The sequence below is a fragment of the Pempheris klunzingeri genome, chromosome 24 (genome assembly GCF_042242105.1).
Source record: "Pempheris klunzingeri isolate RE-2024b chromosome 24, fPemKlu1.hap1, whole genome shotgun sequence".
Lineage (NCBI taxonomy): Eukaryota > Metazoa > Chordata > Actinopteri > Acropomatiformes > Pempheridae > Pempheris > Pempheris klunzingeri.
Genome location: NC_092035.1, coordinates 3812100 through 3829323, shown reverse-complemented (window position 1 = coordinate 3829323; position 17224 = coordinate 3812100). Strand labels below are relative to the sequence as shown.

General features: G+C 45.8%; 1 protein-coding gene across 2 annotated transcripts in view; it reads left to right on the top strand.

Moving 5' to 3' along the window:
• appa (amyloid beta (A4) precursor protein a) overlaps positions 1 to 17224 on the top strand; it is a 32132-nt gene that overhangs the window by 9364 nt on the left and 5544 nt on the right. Inside the window, exons 2-14 of one of the 2 annotated variants that reach the window (XM_070855349.1) lie at positions 5770 to 5937; positions 7710 to 7839; positions 8139 to 8251; positions 8355 to 8545; positions 8883 to 9208; positions 9796 to 9963; positions 13207 to 13340; positions 14291 to 14365; positions 14458 to 14616; positions 14715 to 14843; positions 14942 to 15041; positions 15821 to 16033; positions 16806 to 16859. In XM_070855349.1, coding sequence (XP_070711450.1) covers positions 5770 to 5937; positions 7710 to 7839; positions 8139 to 8251; positions 8355 to 8545; positions 8883 to 9208; positions 9796 to 9963; positions 13207 to 13340; positions 14291 to 14365; positions 14458 to 14616; positions 14715 to 14843; positions 14942 to 15041; positions 15821 to 16033; positions 16806 to 16859 — 1960 coding nt within the window. The remainder of the gene's footprint in view (positions 1 to 5769; positions 5938 to 7709; positions 7840 to 8138; positions 8252 to 8354; positions 8546 to 8882; positions 9209 to 9795; positions 9964 to 13206; positions 13341 to 14290; positions 14366 to 14457; positions 14617 to 14714; positions 14844 to 14941; positions 15042 to 15820; positions 16034 to 16805; positions 16860 to 17224) is intronic. The other variant, XM_070855351.1, reaches the window with a different exon arrangement.

Below are 17224 nucleotides of genomic sequence, written 5' to 3'. Positions count from 1 at the left end.
GTTAGCTACTAGCTTGGACGTAGCCAAAGATGTGTGCCAAAGAGAGAGAGAGTCAGAGAGTGTGTGTGTGTGTGTGTAAAGCTCCTGTGACACATCTTGCTCTCCAGGGAGTCTCCCCCTGGGATGAGAGCTGATCTAAGACACCCTCCCCCCCTTATCCCCCCACCCCGCTTCCACCACCTTCACCCAACTCCCCATGGCAGGCCTGGGCCACTCAGATAAGACTGTACAATTAATAGCACCGTAGGACGAGCACCCATGGGGACACTTCAAAGATTATGTGTGTGTGTGTGTGTGTGCTGTGCACTGGAAAACATTAAACTGTTTCTCAGCGTCTGTGTGAGCGAGAAGATACATGGCGCGCGTGTGTGTGTAAGGACGGACTTATTTGCAGTTTGGAAGCGTGAGATGCAATATTTCCCTTTCTGACAGCCCCTCATTTACATCTAATGGGTAATAAAACCTTTTCCTGCTTTTTAGTGTTGCTGATCACATCTATGAATTTGGCAGCCGTGAACGCGATCGTTCACACACATCAGTACATTATACCACACACAATGACTCTGAGATGGGAATGCTTCGGCAATTTACATAAAGGGGGAAGACGAGTTATTATGTCCTACAAAGTCCCACACATGTGGAGTGCTGTGCAGTTGCACACATCGATGAGAATGCCTTCGGGCTGAAATTCCAACTATTAAATGTTTTCATGGCAGAATATTTTGAGCACTGGTGTTGGTGTTTCCTCTCATAGTCAATGGGGAGACGAGCTTCTACAGAATGATCATCACTGTAGTCTGATTTCTGCCAGGTATGATAACACTGTACTCTCTAAGGTCATTTCTAAGAACAGGGAGCAAGAATCATGAGAAGCAAGATGATCTGACCTTAGGCTCTGGTTAATTGATTATAAAATAAAATACTTGTTTCATCAATGTGTTTTAAATGAAAGATATTCAGTGTAATGTAATACAAAGAAAACAGGAAATCCTCATAGTTCAGACGCTGGAACTTGAAAAGTAACCGGACGATTAATCAAACGATTCATTAGTTGAACATCAGCACCGATCTAAACCACTTCATTAAGCCGCCTGAACAATACAAGGCTACGACCTGGTAATAAAGCTAAATGATCCTTTAAGGCAGAACACATGACAGCCAGGCACGGGATGAAGACACAAAGATCACGTTGCATCTGTCTAAGGTTTTCCCGGATGTGATTTGGGTCGTGGTTTTTCCAGCTCTGGAAATGGGTCACCTGTCTGAGATGGGAACTGTGATTTGTATTGCGGTGTAACAAAATCACACACACACACACACACACACACACACACACACACACACACACACACACACACACACACACACACACACTGTCGCTCACACATGTGGACTGCTGCAGTGAGCTTGTCTCCCTCATCATAAACCTCCTTGGGTTAGAAAACCACTCTATCAAATTGCAGTGGTGAATAATCTCACTTTAATCGCTTTACTACTACAAACTTGTATGTTATTGCATTACATTATTAGATTATTGGTTTGTCTGTGTGTGTTTGTCTTTCTTTTATATGCCTCCCTCGGGGCAAAACGACTTCCATTTCATCCTCAAATTATTCCGGGGATGTTGAATGTTTTGTAGAGTTTAGAAACCAACATCGCATGCCCAGCTTTAACAACTTGGACATGGGCTATGTGCAACTTAATTTTGTGGTTCCATATGGGTCAGCAGCCCCAGCAGCTTAAGTCTGTATTTTCTTTCCCTGACTGACTTTATTTTGGACCCAACGTCGTCTGTGTTCTGCAAATAAAAACGCAGGCGCCGATTTTACCCTACAATTCTCTTTACTGAGGAGTTTGTTACGAGCTTCCTCGACTGCGGCCTTTTTGGTCTGTTGCTCTGATTTTTGTTTAATACAAACAAGAAGCTGGAAAACATTTTTGATGGATGACTTTGGTCACATTACTTGTAATTTCTTTTGGGAGAGAATTAGCACGCTAGGCCACATGTGACTGGGCTTTCTGCTCACTTTAATTGAACTATCTTCTTGGGGTCAGGCCTATAAAGCATCAGCCTCCTTTCCCATGGCTTATTCCCTGTCGCTACGGTGACGGCTATCATACCAGATTGAGACCAAAGGGGGATATTTCTCCTGACCAGGCTGTTGTCCTAATCCTCAGTGCCCAGATTACTGCTCCCTCCCCTCCCCTCCCTGCAGGATGACCGGCTGGCAGACTGGCAGAACCATGAACCCGAGCTGAGACGGGATAAAGACAGAGAGATGGAGAAGGAGAAGGAGGGAAGCCTCGTATCTCCTCACCCTAATATACATTTGTCTAACACCACTCTGCCGTCCCTCCATTTGTCAGTCTGCCTTTCTTTCACTCCATCTGTCGCCTGCTCAGGGTAGATTCTAGCTTCTCAGCGTTGCCAAAAGAAACCAAAAAACAAACCGGTTTCTCTTACTGTTCTTATCTTTTCTTTACAGGGAGGATTTGAACAATGCTAATTGTATGCAATCCCTTACTTCTCCAGCCGTTTGAAGTAGTAGAAAGGGAGCGCCGTGATTATTTCTGTACACAGTATAATCAGTGGCGTTTCTGTTTGCCAGGAGGATCTTTCATGATTTTTGCGTAGCTGTAAATTCCTATCGCTTTCTTTATTAAGCTTTCCCCCAATTTCCTTCAGCCTCCATCTCTGGCCCTGCATCCCCACATCCTCTCTATTTTACAGAGCGCTTGGCCTTCTGCTTGAGCCCCAAGGCTTATTGTCCAATTCATCTGCTCTGCAATCTCTCCCCGTCGCTCGCCATTGTGGTTATTGTTCTTTCTCTGACTTTCTCCTCCCGCTCCTGCCTCCGCCATCATCCTGGGACGCTGATTTATAAGCTTGTAGCGAAGGCTTGGCCGACCCCCACCCCTCTCCTCCTGCAGAAGCCAGAGCGGTGGGGAGATAGCAGTGGCTGAGGGGCAGGAAGGAGAAGAGAGAGCGATTGGCGAGGGCTTGATTTGCCAGCCAAAGGAGGATGACACAAAGAATTTGAATGTCAGCGAGCAGTTGGCACAGATTTGCCTACCTATGCCTCAAGCAAAGAGGAAGCTGGTTTATCTCCTTCACTAAGGAACAGGGAGAGGCCAGAGGGGGGGCAGATAAGGTCAAAATGAAACTGGGCACCCAGAAAGTGAGTTAATTAAAAGATAGCACACATGCAAATGACTTTTTAAAGATTATTTGAAAACTTTCTACTCGTAGTTTGCCTTGGGTTTTACTATTAATGAGCAAGATGGGATTTGATCTACTCACTCACAGATGGTAGTGTGGGAATCAAGCGACAGACCCCTAAATAACCCTGCAGATGGCCCTGTGTCAAGACTGATGGCCACCAGTGTTAAGTTGCCATGTGTTGCAGCTGAGGGGCGCTGGGGGCAAGAGGGGATTGTACCTACTTGTGTGCGTAAGTTAGCGTGTGAGGGATTTACCCATTTCCGTGCTGCTCCAGTTCACGGATCATCATGCTGGCCCCTGAGGTGCGTGAACTTTGTTGGTGGACATTTGACCCGGGGGGAAGTGTAACCTGAGCTGCGTGTGTGCCGCTTTGACCCCCGTTTGACTGCAGCCAGTAGTCGGACCTCCAAGAACACATTAATGCACTCTTATTCTGACAGCTGCTCCCTCTATTCATAAAGAAGCAGAAATGGTAGTGCTTTCTCACCGCTCCAGGGTTGTCATACAAATAAACTTTACACTTAAATTCACACATGTTGGAATTGCTTCTTTTAAAGGCTTTAGTAAGCAGGACAACAATGTGACTGTAGTGTAAAAGACTAGAAAGACACTGTATAAGTGCAGCCCGTTCACCACCTCAACACTACTGTAATCATTTTACTGTGTGAGGCTCAAAGTGTCTCATCTAAAAGTCGATCAGGGGAGCCAGGACAGAGCCCGTTTTGTGATTGGCTGTCACGTTGGCCTAAATGAGTTGACAGCCAATCACATAACTGGCTCCTGCCGGTACTTACTGTATAAAAGAAGAAGATGCTACAGGGATACAGTTACAAAGTCATTACCTATAATGCAGTGTAGTTCATGTTGCTCTCACCTTTGGAGGCTGGACGAAATATTAGGTGCACCAAAATATTATGTAACACAGTAAAACAGCACCGCTTAATCTGAATTAGCACACACACACACACATACACACACATACAGCACAACCCATCATTACAATCTTCTGGTATGTAATCACATTGGATTGCTGTACATTGCACAGGTGTTGGTTTTATTGCAGTTACAGTGTGTGTGTGTGTGTGTGTGTGTGTGTGTGTGTACCTGGGAAGCTTTCTGTTCTGTGAAATAGAAAAAGAACCAACAGCCCCAGAGAGCTCCGTCTTCCTCCTCTGCCGAGTGTGTAAATACAGTCAGTGTGTATAAATGGAATCTAATGAAAGCTGATAGAGTTCATCTTTCCACCAGTACACCAGAAAGATGCCTCCAAAATCGATCCACAAATGTGAGTTTTCAGCTTCAGATTAATCCAAATTGACGGCCCCCACCAGCTATTTTCTTATTCGCAGAGGCTCAGGCCCCCGGCTGCTTGGAGAGAATCAACTCTGGAGGAAAAAATATGCTATCCATCTCACAAAACAACATTTGTTTGCCTGCCAGGGCCTTCAAAACCATTAACAAGATTAGGGAGCACACAATGGCAACAGTCCCTCTCCTCCCTCCCTCGGTCTCCTTCTCTTTTTTCCCCCCCTTGTTCCCTCCCATTTTGTTCTAGCTCATTTGCCAGTACAATGCAGACATTCAGTGGTTTGTCTGCACCTCCTCTCCTGAGGGAACTTCAGCACAAAACCTCCTTATGCGAGCTGACAGCGATGCCACACACACACACACAGAGGCACAAACCAACACGCAGGAGTGTAAATTAACACAAAAATTAATACGGTCATGCCAAAGGTGGACTTTCTCTGTCACACACAGTTACACACACACACACATACACACACACACAATCCCTTTGCCCTCCCAGCTAACCTGCCCTTGCTCTCACTATGTGCACTAAGAGAGAGAAGTGAACTCAAAATGAATCAACAGAGGGTTATATAAACACTATACTGTCCTGGAAAAGCTCAAAAAAAAAGCCTGCATGGACACAGAGATATGTACACCATTCCCATAAATGGTATTACAAAGGGCAGCTGAGTGGGTGTGTGTGCCTGTGCATGAACATCACAGACAAACAGAGGCTGTATTGGATCGGTCCAGGCCTGTTGTTTGAGGCAATTTATTCCTCTAAAGCTATTGATTTTTGTGTCCATCAGGTTTCTGCCTTCACTCTGCTCAGCTTTTCCAGCGTTTCTCAGCAAGGTCTTTTGTACATTTGACAGCCCCCGACAGCAGATATGAACAGAGGCGCTGAGCGTGGTGCTCGCACTGTCATGGTTAAGAGTTTGATTATAGGACCACAGAAATCAAACTGAAAACGGCAAAAGGAAATTTGTTCTCACCCTCCTTTCGCTGACTCCTCATCTTTGCTTTTCCTCTTCTTCTCCCCTGCTCCTCTCATCTTAAACCAGCTCACCTCATCTTACTTTTCATCTAACGCGCTAATCTCCTCTCCTCTCCCGGCCCCCTCCCCTCTACCCAAGTAATAAAATTTAATTGCATCCGTCTCGCATTTTTCAGCGCAAGTGCTCAAGGAGTTTAACTTGAGTGGTATATCTCATTAAATCTCTCTCTCCCTCTCGTCTGTCTCTCCCCTCCTCCAGGTGCCTACAGATGTTTCTATGGGTCTGTTGGCGGAGCCCCAGGTGGCCATGTTCTGCGGTAAACTCAACATGCACATTAATGTGCAGAGCGGCAAGTGGGAGTCAGACCCCTCGGGCACCAAGAGCTGCATCGGCACCAAGGAGGGCATCCTGCAGTACTGCCAGGAGGTACAATGTGCGGGGGTGTAGGGGGGGCTGTTTGACTTAACAGAACCTGCTCACCTTCTGTTTTATGTGCACAAGCGTTTGTTTCCCCTGTGGAATCAATTAATCCACCCATTAAAGCTGATATGAATCTATATTGTATGTACTGTAGTAAAAGGTCTCAGCCTAAAGGGGAAGCAGGGTGGGGGTTATAGTTATAGAATAGAAAATAATAACAGGTAAAATTTCAGTGTATTTTTCCAAGAGAGATTAGAGATGTCATTTCCTCCCAGACCATTTTTAATCATCTTTTTCATTGCCTGTCATGCCTGGAAAATGGCTCTCATTTGGCCACGTGCACCATGATATATGGAATACTTAAACTGTAATTACCTAGTGTTTATTTTTTCTGAGTGAGCAATAAGCCCAGATGATAAATTTTTATGGTTGTGACATTTTAGTTGGATTTTTGGGTCGGATAATTTGCATTTCAGCCATTAAGCCGACTCTCTCAGAGCAAATTACAATGATGGAGCAGCTACTTTATTGAGATGGGGAGTTCACAAGAAGCAAGATTGGACTGTCTGTGTTTATTTTTTCATTTTCTCGCAGATTTACAGTTTTATTTTGGTATGTTTGGGCAAATGAATTTTCAAATGTCGTTGATGTGAACTAAATACATGAAACTATTATGGAGGCAGATATTAGAGGCAGACTGAGGTATTTGTTCGTACTGGTTTGAGAGAATAGTCTGCAAGCAGATTTGTTTTTGTCAGCCAAAATCCCCAATTTGGCAGGGTGACATGGTGGCAAAACTCTGCTCCATAAACAAGCTGCTTAAGTCCATGTGACTTTACTTTAGAAGCTGGATGGCCACTGATTGGGCTCTGTGAAGCTAACCACACCTAACACAGGAACACAATTGGCCAAAGAAAACTGTAGCTTTAAACCCTGATGGCTGATATCCATAAACTGACTGTTGAGATGACTAAAAGTGTGATTTTTCAGTTGCTGCAGTCTCCTCCAACCACTGCTGCACTGCTTTGGGGATTAACTCAGCCGCGTACTGTATGCTATCTCTGCATAAATGCTCTGTGTAAGAAAAGTTGTCTGATAAGAGGAGGTGATGCATAATGAGATTTCTCTGAAAAGCATGTAAGACAGACTCAAAGGAGTCGATAAGCTCTTCTCTCCATCGTCACCGCTGATGACAAATCCAGAACAAACAAAGGCGCAGTCCCAGTTTTTCATATTTTGAACTTCAAATAGCAAAACGAAAAATAGAGATATGGAGAACTTGAGAGTTTTCATAGCCAAAGCTGAACGGAGGAGCCGATTTGCCAAACGCGAGAGTGACAAGGAACCAAGAAGGTTGTGGAGTTATTATCTGTATCCGGAGAGGCATGAGGGTACAGAAGTGGGGAAAGGAAGTGTCATAAAAATGAACGAGGGGAGAGGTATTTGGAGAGGGATGACATGTCGACTCAGAACATTATGCAGAGGCAGATGTCATATAGGAGGCTGAGGGGAACATAGAGGTAAACACAGCGGAGTCTGCCAAGAAACAGCATCAGGGAACACTGCAGTAATGTGGAGATTGAGATATGTTTACCCACATAAGGGAGCAGAATGTGTTAACAAAGAGTAATGATATTGTATTGAGGAAGAACATTCAAACCTGACAGTGTGAGAGTAGAAACTGGTCAGAACTATCCCGGTGTGTAAGGAGAACCTACTGTACTCTCTCTTTGTTGTGTTGTGACGCCGTTATCATATACAATACTGTGTGTGTGTAGGTGTACCCAGAGCTCCAGATTACCAATGTGGTGGAGGCCAACCAGCCAGTCAGCATCCAGAACTGGTGCAAGAAGGGCCGCAAGCAGTGTCGCAGTCACATGCACATCGTGGTGCCCTACCGCTGCCTCGGTGAGTCTCATATATGTTTGTTGTTGTTTTTTTACCACTGTACAGTTTTACTGCTTGCGGGCAAGCATTTCTAGAAAGAAAGAATTCATTTTTAGAAATTAAAAGCAGGAGGAACAGAAAGATCACTATCTCACTCTGGTTACTACTAGAGTTACCATAGCAACTAAGGAGTTAGTGTCAGCTACGCTTGGGTGTATGGGAGTTATCAGCGCTGAGCTGTGTCTTCAGTCAGTCAGAGGGCTGTGCTTAAGCTGCCCGTTGTGTGTGGATTATAAATATGGATATTGTCTGTGCTGCAGTGGGAGAGTTTGTGAGTGATGCCCTGCTCGTCCCTGACAAGTGCAAGTTCCTGCACCAGGAGCGCATGGACCAGTGTGAGAGCCACCTGCACTGGCACACCGTCGCCAAGGAGGTGAGGACACACACACACACACACCTACACCATCATAATGACCAGCAGGGACAGGTTCTGATCTGTTCTTCGTCTGCACCTTCCTCCCTCTGTGCCTCCGCAGTCGTGTGGAGACCGCACCATGAACCTCCACGACTACGGGATGCTGTTGCCGTGCGGCATCGACCGTTTCCGAGGAGTGGAGTTTGTGTGCTGTCCCGCGGAGGCGGAGCGTGACGCCGACAGCGCAGAACAGGATGCGGATGACTCTGATGTCTGGTGGGGTGGAGCAGAGACTGACTACTCTGACAACAGGTACACACACACACACACACACACACACACACAGATAAATGAGGACAAGGCAGCAGCAGAGTAATACATCAGCGCTCAGATGTTCATAGATACGGCCACTCTCATTTTCAACATTACCACGAGGATAAAATTTCTCTCCTTGGAAGCAAACTGCAGGCTGGTTACACATTAATGACTCCGTCCTTCCCTCCTCCCCATTCATCCTCCTCGCCTCCCTCATTTCCTCATCCTTCTTTGCTCTCTCCATATGTCTTCACTCTGTCCCTCCCTCACCTTCATTTTTCTCCCTCTCCTTCCCTCCTCCCCCCGTCCCTGTCCCCCCTTCCTCCTCTCCCAGCATGGTGCGGGAGCCAGAGCCAGTGGAGCAGCAAGAGGAGACCAGGCCATCTGTAGTAGAGGAGGAGGAGGAGGAGGAAGAGGAGGAGGAGGTGGCGGAGGAATATGACGAGGAAGAGGCGGAGGACGAGGACGCGCTCGACAACGACCAGGATGGCGACGGAGAGGAGGACGAAGACGCAGCTGCGGACGAGGAGGAGGAGGAGGGAGACGACGACATCGTGGACACGCTCGACGACAACGATGATGCCGACGAGCCCACCACCAACGTTGCCATGACGACCACCACCACCACCACCACAGAGTCTGTGGAAGAGGTTGTGAGGGGTGAGTAGTGTGTGCGTCTAGTTTTGACTCTCATTTTATGTTAAAGATAGTCTTCATATTTTTGTTTTCATCATCAGGAATCTGGAGGCTTTTAGACCAACTAGCTAACATCTTAAATACAGTAATCAGATGACCAGTTTCTTTACATTTAGACTGATGTGGAACAAGCTTATTAGCACCACATAAAAAATGTTTTTCCCTACATTTGCTATGCTTTGCTAAACACAATTGAACTTCGTGTTCCTCGTCAATTAATTTCCTGCTGTCAGTGTTCTTATTGTGCTCATTTATCATTTCATAGCCTCCATTAGCCACGTTCCATTAGAATCAGAATCGGTGGGCCCAGCTTTGTTTCTTCATTTTAGGGTTAAATTACACTTCAATTCAATTCCAAGTAGCATTAATAATGTTTAAACCTTCTCCACATGCCCTGTTATGTGACATGAAGTCATTTATTTTTAAAATGTGTCCTCAAAGTGGCTTATTTTCTAGCTGAGCACACGTTTCGACACATAGATGACACACTCACATGGTGTCTGGTGTACTGCTTCATGTATGATGACAAGTGCGTGTGTGTGTCCTCCAAGATGTGTGCTGGGCCAATCCAGAGACTGGTCCGTGCCGGGCCATGCTGGCCCGCTGGTACTTTGACCGCCAGGAGGGCCACTGTGCTCAGTTTATCTACGGCGGCTGCGGAGGCAACAGGAATAACTTTGAGTCAGAGGAGTACTGCCTGTCTGTCTGCAGCAGCGTCAGTAAGTCCTGCCGGCAGTCGGCTCTCTGGCCTGAGCGCCAGTCGCTTTCATCTCTGGTGTGTCTCTAACCCTCAGTTTTAGCCGCCGCCTCTCCAAGCTGTCCACTAGCTGCCAGATATTAACAGCTGCTCAAAAGTTTCTCGCTTGGTGTGCTTCTCTTCTAGACGTGTCAGCTCCATTTCCTAGCTAACCTTTGCTTTTCCCCCACCGTCTCTGTGTGTGTCCGTCAGACAAATAAATGTGTTTGCACTAAAAACAGATTTTACCTTTACTGTAATCCTTTGCGGATCCTTACAGCCTCCAAGACAGATGTTCTGTGACATTTACATTTTGCAATACACTTCAGTTTGAGCTATGCTGGACCAGGTGTTGTTTGGAAAGCTGTGGAGAGGTGCCTTAGCAGAAATCCTATATTACTACATGGCTTCTCTGAATCCGCAGAAAAGATACTGCTTCGTTTCTGAAATTAAAGTTGAATCAATCGATTTCAACTCAAATTAAGTAGTGAAACAAGGTGCCAAAAACTGTATTCTCCTACAAAACAAGTCAGACACAGAGGATTCATTTGTATGTATAATTTGCTGCAGAGGCAGTAGATTTGCCTTTACGTTGCCATGGTTACAGCGCTGTTTCCCTATAGAGCATGTATGATAACTACTGTAATTTCTAAGATTACAGCAATTTCACGGGCATCATCTTACATATTACTTTAACATGAATACGAGCTGTAAAATCATCCAGGCAGGAATCATTTTGCAATAATCCTCACCTCGCTGCACATATTATCCCTCACATCCCCGACACATCGCAGCCTTGCTTACATTATACCGCCCTCCTATCCACGGAGGAAATAAGCTCTGGTTAACTCATTACATTCACTTAAATCAGATGCCAAATCGCCCCGCTGCAGTTTTGAAAATGTGAGGCGTTTCCTAGGATGTGGTGAGAGAGAAACTCATCACTACGTCATCACACACACACACACACACACACACACCTGCCCTCTACAGCACGACGACGATGGATTGTCAGCAGTGACTCTGATAGTGAGGAGGATTGCTGGATGATTTTCACACCATGTTGATATATTTAGTTATTAGGATTTTTGAATAATGATATGATTTCCTGCTACTTCCTGCTGAATGAGACATGATTCAGTCCCACACTTCAAATTCAGATTTCAAATAGTAACTCACTCCTGGATTGCCATCTTATTTTCCCCTGCCATTTTTTACACAGCCAGGAGACTGTGTCTGTGTCTGTGTGTGTGTGTGTGTGTGGTTGTGTTGTGTTGGTCTGTCTGTGTGTGTGTGTGTGTGTGTGTGTGTGTGTGTGTGCAAAGGGTGGCTGTGTGTCATAGATGAGGAGGGGAAGGCGGTTTAAGTGTTTGGCTCTGATGCTGATTTCAGTGTTGTGTAAGGTTCAGTGACCGTGGCTGGTGTGTGTGTGTGTGTGTGCGTGTGCGCATCTCAGTCACGAAGTGCATGATCTGCCCTGCAGCAAAATGGAGTCATGCTATCTCCATCTCCCTACATTTGATCTAATTTTATCCACAGTTTGTGTGTGCGTGTGTTTAGGTGTGTGTCTGTGTTTCGGTGTGAGAGTGCTTGTGTGTTTTGGTGTGGGATTTCTGCTCTGCTGAGCATATTGGAGGTGAGAAAGTGCTGCAGTGTTTTCTTTCCCTTCTCCACGCTAGCACACAAGACCACAGTCACACACACAGTCACACACACACTGTACTCGCTTGTGTGGTCAATTAAGTCTGGTATTTTTTCTAATGGCAGCTTTTTGTACATAGAAAACATATGATAATTACAGCAATAACCCAAGTCCTTTTCATCCTAACAAGCGTCTTTTTTGTGTCTTTGTTCTCTGTGAGCATTTGGTCTTACAAAATATTGATCTTGTGTTTGTCCAGTTAATGAAAGCTTTGACAATTCTCAAAGATTGTACTTGGAGAAAGTCCTTCAGCACTTAGAGGTGATGCACTTTATATCTGGGACAGCAACAACAGCAGTTTGTCTGTAAAAACCCAGGCGTTGCCCCCAAACAGCAGGAAGTTATGCACATGCTATGGATACAGCATGGGAATTTATAGGGGACTTTGTATGCACTTCTGGGCACTCAAATAAAATAGTGCAAAGGTAATGTAGTGTGCTAGGTAGCTAATAGGGGATTTCTAAGGAAACAAAGTCCTTGATTATTGAAAATGCACAGCCTAGAAACCCTACAACAGCAAATGCTCAATTCAGCAGCAACAATAAAAGGACATTTGAATATGGAAATAAACAAGGAATTAGTGGATTACCACTTTAAGTACAGTGCACTCTAGTTAAAGGGTCAGTTCATCCAATTACAAAAAAGAGCACTCTCACTATGCTCTAGTGTCATCAAACCATGCAGACAGTTTTATTCACTCAGAAACGTTCCTGTTGCTCTGGATAATCTACAGTCCTGATCAGATTTCACTGGAATTACTTTCCACCAAAGGAATGGCCCCTTTGAAAAGTGTTGAGAGTGCATTGTAGTGGAGTTAATATCACAGACAGATATCTCTAAACCTGGATAAATAAAACCAGCACTATCCGCCTGGTGGGAAAAATGCTTTTTTGTCATTTGGGTGAACCGATCGTTTAAATGATTTGGAGGAATAAAGGCTCAGGTCAAAGTGAGTAACATCTCCCCGATGTTTTTTGTGTCCTGTGCAGTCATGCGCTCCCATCAGACATAACCAATTTCACATGACGAGCGACCTTCACGCGTTTGCGCGCACACACACACACACACACACACACACACCAATAGCACACTTGTGAAAGATGATGAACTTTCCACTGATTAAATCCAGGTTTTCACGCAATATGTGGTCTATTTCTATTTCTCGCCGCTGAGTCGGCCACAGTCTGAGCCCACAGGGTGAGTTCTGCTCTGAATTAAGTTATATAAGTGAGAGAGGGGTTTTGTCTGTCTTCTACAAAGGACTGCGGGTTATCTGAGGCATCCACTTGTTTGCTTTTGGAGGGTACTGGCTTGCGGCTACGGCTACTATCTTGTTTTCTGTCTCTCCCGATCTCCTACTAACCCTATTAACCCATTTCGGACTCTGTGTTTTGTGTGCGCCGAGGCAACACAGCCTGGGACTGATCCACTAGATTAGAGTGTGCAATAAAGAGACGCCTCACCGGAAAGTCCTCTCACCTGCCTGCCTCCTCTTTTTCTCTCCCCACCTCCATTTTCACGCAGTACCCACAGCCACGCCCAGCTCCCCCGACGCCGTGGACCACTACCTGGAGACGCCCGCAGACGAAAACGAGCACGCTCACTTCCAGAAGGCCAAAGAGAGCCTTGAGGCGAAGCACCGTGAGAGGATGTCCCAGGTACTGCAGGTGAAAGGGACTAAAGAAGGATTTTATATGTTTTTAAGTTCAGTAGACTGAAAGCTGATCAGCAGTCACCACATACACACGAGTAACTGTAGCTAAGCAGGGAGAACAGAGAGGATTTTCTTTGTTGCAGGGAGAGGACAAAGATATTCTATGAATAGAAAATGGAGGGAGAAAAGGTGTGTCAAGGAAAACGAATAGGTGCGTTTGTTAATCCCTCCCGGGTGAGCCGACCGAGCTAATTCAACTTTAATTGTATTCTTTAATCAACCGGCTCGCTCTCCGGAAGAGAGCCAGATGGTCGGCAGCAATGTCACAGTTTTTAAAGCTCCAGACAAGAACACTAACAACCTTGTGTGGCTCTAAAAGCGCCCTTTTTTTTTTCGCCAGAGTTTGTGCGCCTCTGCGGTCTCTGTTTTGTGTTGGTTGCTACAGGCCAATCTGATTTCACACAGCTGACTTCCCCCTTACAGATGCTGTTAGGTCATGTCTTTGGTAAAAACCTGGGCTGAGTTAAAGGAATCCACCCAGTGAGTCAGAGGGGATGAAACAGATGTAGGACTACAGTCATTCCTCTAAAGCAGATGTCACCGATCGAAAAGGGAACAGAAACCGATCATTTGGGACTTCTACTGTCTTCACCAAGCGCGTAAACCCCCATGATTTAAAAAGAAGAAACACCCTTGTATCAACACTCAATCTGAAAGGATTTTTTTAGACACACTCGAAGGATCTGATGTTTGCCCCCTGTAGCCCAGATGTTATCCTTTCACAGCCACGTATAATGTCAGGTTTTCGACAGCCGTGGGAAGATCAGATACATGTCACAAAGAGCAATGAGACGTTTCACTCGACTGTAAAATCAACCTGTTATGGAAAATGCGGAAAGATCAAGTAGACTGACAAGTGTAGTTAATGTTTTTCCTCCCTTTTCCCATGCTCAGGTGATGAGAGAGTGGGAGGAGGCTGAGAGGGAAGCAAAGAATCTTCCACGCGCCGACAAGAAGGCGGTCATCCAGGTGGGTCCTGCGAGCTGCACGTATGCAGAGCAACTCTGGTTTTTTAGAGGCGTTTCATTGACTCTCATGCTGTGTTTTGTGTGTGAATGCAGCGTTTCCAGGAGAAGGTGGAGGCGCTGGAGCAGGAGGCGGCCAGCGAGCGGCAGCAGCTGGTGGAGACCCACATGGCCCGGGTGGAGGCGCTGCTCAACGACCGGCGCCGCCTCGCCCTGGAGAGCTACCTGACCGCGCTGCAGCAGAACCCTCCCAGGGTACTTCGCAATCCTCCGCATCAGAGTTTGTTCTCCACGTCACCCTGTCCTCCTCCTGCTCTCAACCGTCTGGCTTCCTCTCTGTCTGTCTCTCGTAGCCCCGCCACGTCTTCAGCCTGTTGAAGAAGTATGTGCGCGCCGAGCAGAAGGACAGGCAGCACACCCTCAAACACTTTGAACACGTCCGCATGGTGGATCCCAAGAAGGCTGCGCAGATCAGACCTCAGGTAGGACCAGCACACATCATAATTCATGTCATGTTTCCTAAGTAAAATCATAATATTTGTTTGAAGCAGCTGATTTTATTTGTACTTGTGTGTTAAAGGTGCTGACCCACCTGCGTGTGATTGAGGAGCGTATGAACCAGTCTCTGGGGCTTCTCTACAAGGTGCCCGGAGTGGCTGACGACATCCAGGACCAAGTTGGTGAGTAATGTTTGCACCCAAAACGGCCCATTTGTCTTGCAGTGTTGGTGCCTGAAAATGAGCTCAAAAGCAGATGAGTTTTAGATGGCTTTCATGCTCACGGTGTGGCCGCTGAGCCGGGCCCTGAGAGGGGTGAGGGGGAAGACACACTGTCCTGATTGTGTAACATGTAACAGAGAGATTGAATGCTCTAAATTCCAGCCCTCCTCAAAAAAAAAAAAAAGCAATTTTGTTGTTGATATGGGCATTGGAGCCATTTGGCCTAATTCTTCTGTTCAGAGTCAAATGAAACTGTTTGCTGGGAGGATAAATCCCGCTCCCCTCCCCTCCCCTCCCGTCCCCTCCCGCCCCAGCATTTGCTAGGTTTCTGTGGGTTTTTGGGTTTATTGGAGTTGCATGCGTCACACAGCCATCTGTGTCTGTGTCTCGGAGACCGTAACAGTCTGTGCCGCCTGGTAAAACACACACACACACACACACAGGAACAAACATACATGGAAGAGCCAGGTCTATTAAGAAACTTAGCTGAACAACATTTCTTGGAGCCCAACTGTCCCTTCTGATAGAGAAGCATTTGTGTGGGTCATTACGTAGGATTTAATGGGGGTTTTTTAAGCAGTAATATAAACACACACAAAACTGTCCTCATTTTTAGTTCTAATACCAAAGAATGATTCTTTTATCACCAGCAATATTTTCATTATTTTATGTTGAAGATAACTGAAAACAAGAAGACACATTATGAATGAAGTGAAGCTTAATCACCTTCCTTCTTCCAGAGCTCCTGCAGAGGGATCAGGCGGAGATGGCCCAGCAGCTGGCCAACCTGCAGACGGACGTGAGGATGAGCTACGGCAACGACGCCCTGATGCCCGACCAGGAGCTGGGAGATGGCCAGACCGACCTGCTGCCCCAGGAGGACACGCTGGGCCTGGGGGGAGTCGGCTTCATCCACCCCGAGAGCTTCAACCAACCCAACACTGAGAACCAGGGTACTAACTGAAGCGCTGCGTTGTTCATTACATTTTTTAAGTGTGTATTGATTTCAAAAGCATAAAACAATGAAGGCTAATAGACCGTGGCAGAAATGTGTCCCCTCTTTTCCAACTTACACACAACAAAAAACACATTCTCCATATAAACAAAGGAACTAAAAATTACCAAAGAAAGAGAAACAAACTAGTGGGGAACACCCACTAGGACAGAAGAGAGAAGTCCTAATAATGGAGTAAAGTGGTATCAAACACAAAGAACTAGATAGCAGTGTTCTTTCTTCAGACCATGCTAGTCCGTAGAGACCCCGAAGAGCCTGGGCCCTGTCATCTCCAATATAATCCAGAAAGGGTCTCAAATATGGAAGAACTTAAATGGTTTGTCCTTGAGCCAGAAGCTTTTAGCTGCAGAGGGATGAGGTCCATAATGAAGAACACATCTTGCACTGACAGAAGCTCCTTAAGCAGCTGCAGTGAAGACGGGCCAGTGCTGGTGATTATACTCCCAAAATACAAAAAATAGGTTCCAGGGCCAGTTTCTTCTTAAATATGATATCAGTGTCCTTAAACACTTTTACCCAGAAATCATCAACAAGAGGACAATCAAAAGTGTAGAAGTGGAAATATGAACCTTCACTTGTACCATTATTTTGTGAGCAAAGGGTTGAACTTGTTTCGTTTTAATTTGGTTGTTGTTTGTTTTACACTTTCTGTGCCACAAAATGAAATGGAAATTCTATTTCTCTCTCCGTCTCTCTCACTCGGTCGCCAGTTGAACCAGTGGACTCTCGCCCCAATCTTGACAGAGGCATTCCAACACGACCAGGTTAGTGCCGTCGATCAAAGGTCATCCCGATGTTGTGATTTTCAGTATCAGTATCTGTTTGTATCTGTATCGGTTTGTGGCCTGCAGAGGTTATACTGTTGACTTTGTCTCACCCTGCCCACCTGGTTGCTAGGCTACCAACTCTATAAGTGTTTGGAGAGCCTTTCTTCTAGGTCCCTTATCAATGTTTGCTCAGTTGTGTGTAAAGTTGGTTCTTGGTGAAGGAATACACCCTCTGGTGGCTCTTTGGTTTGGTTTTATGACCATGTATGAGCCGGTGGGCAATAAGAGTTGGAAACAGTGTAAAATTTAGCACTAGAGTCCTCATGGAGCTAAATATTATTAAAGGCTTTAATAACTGCTGA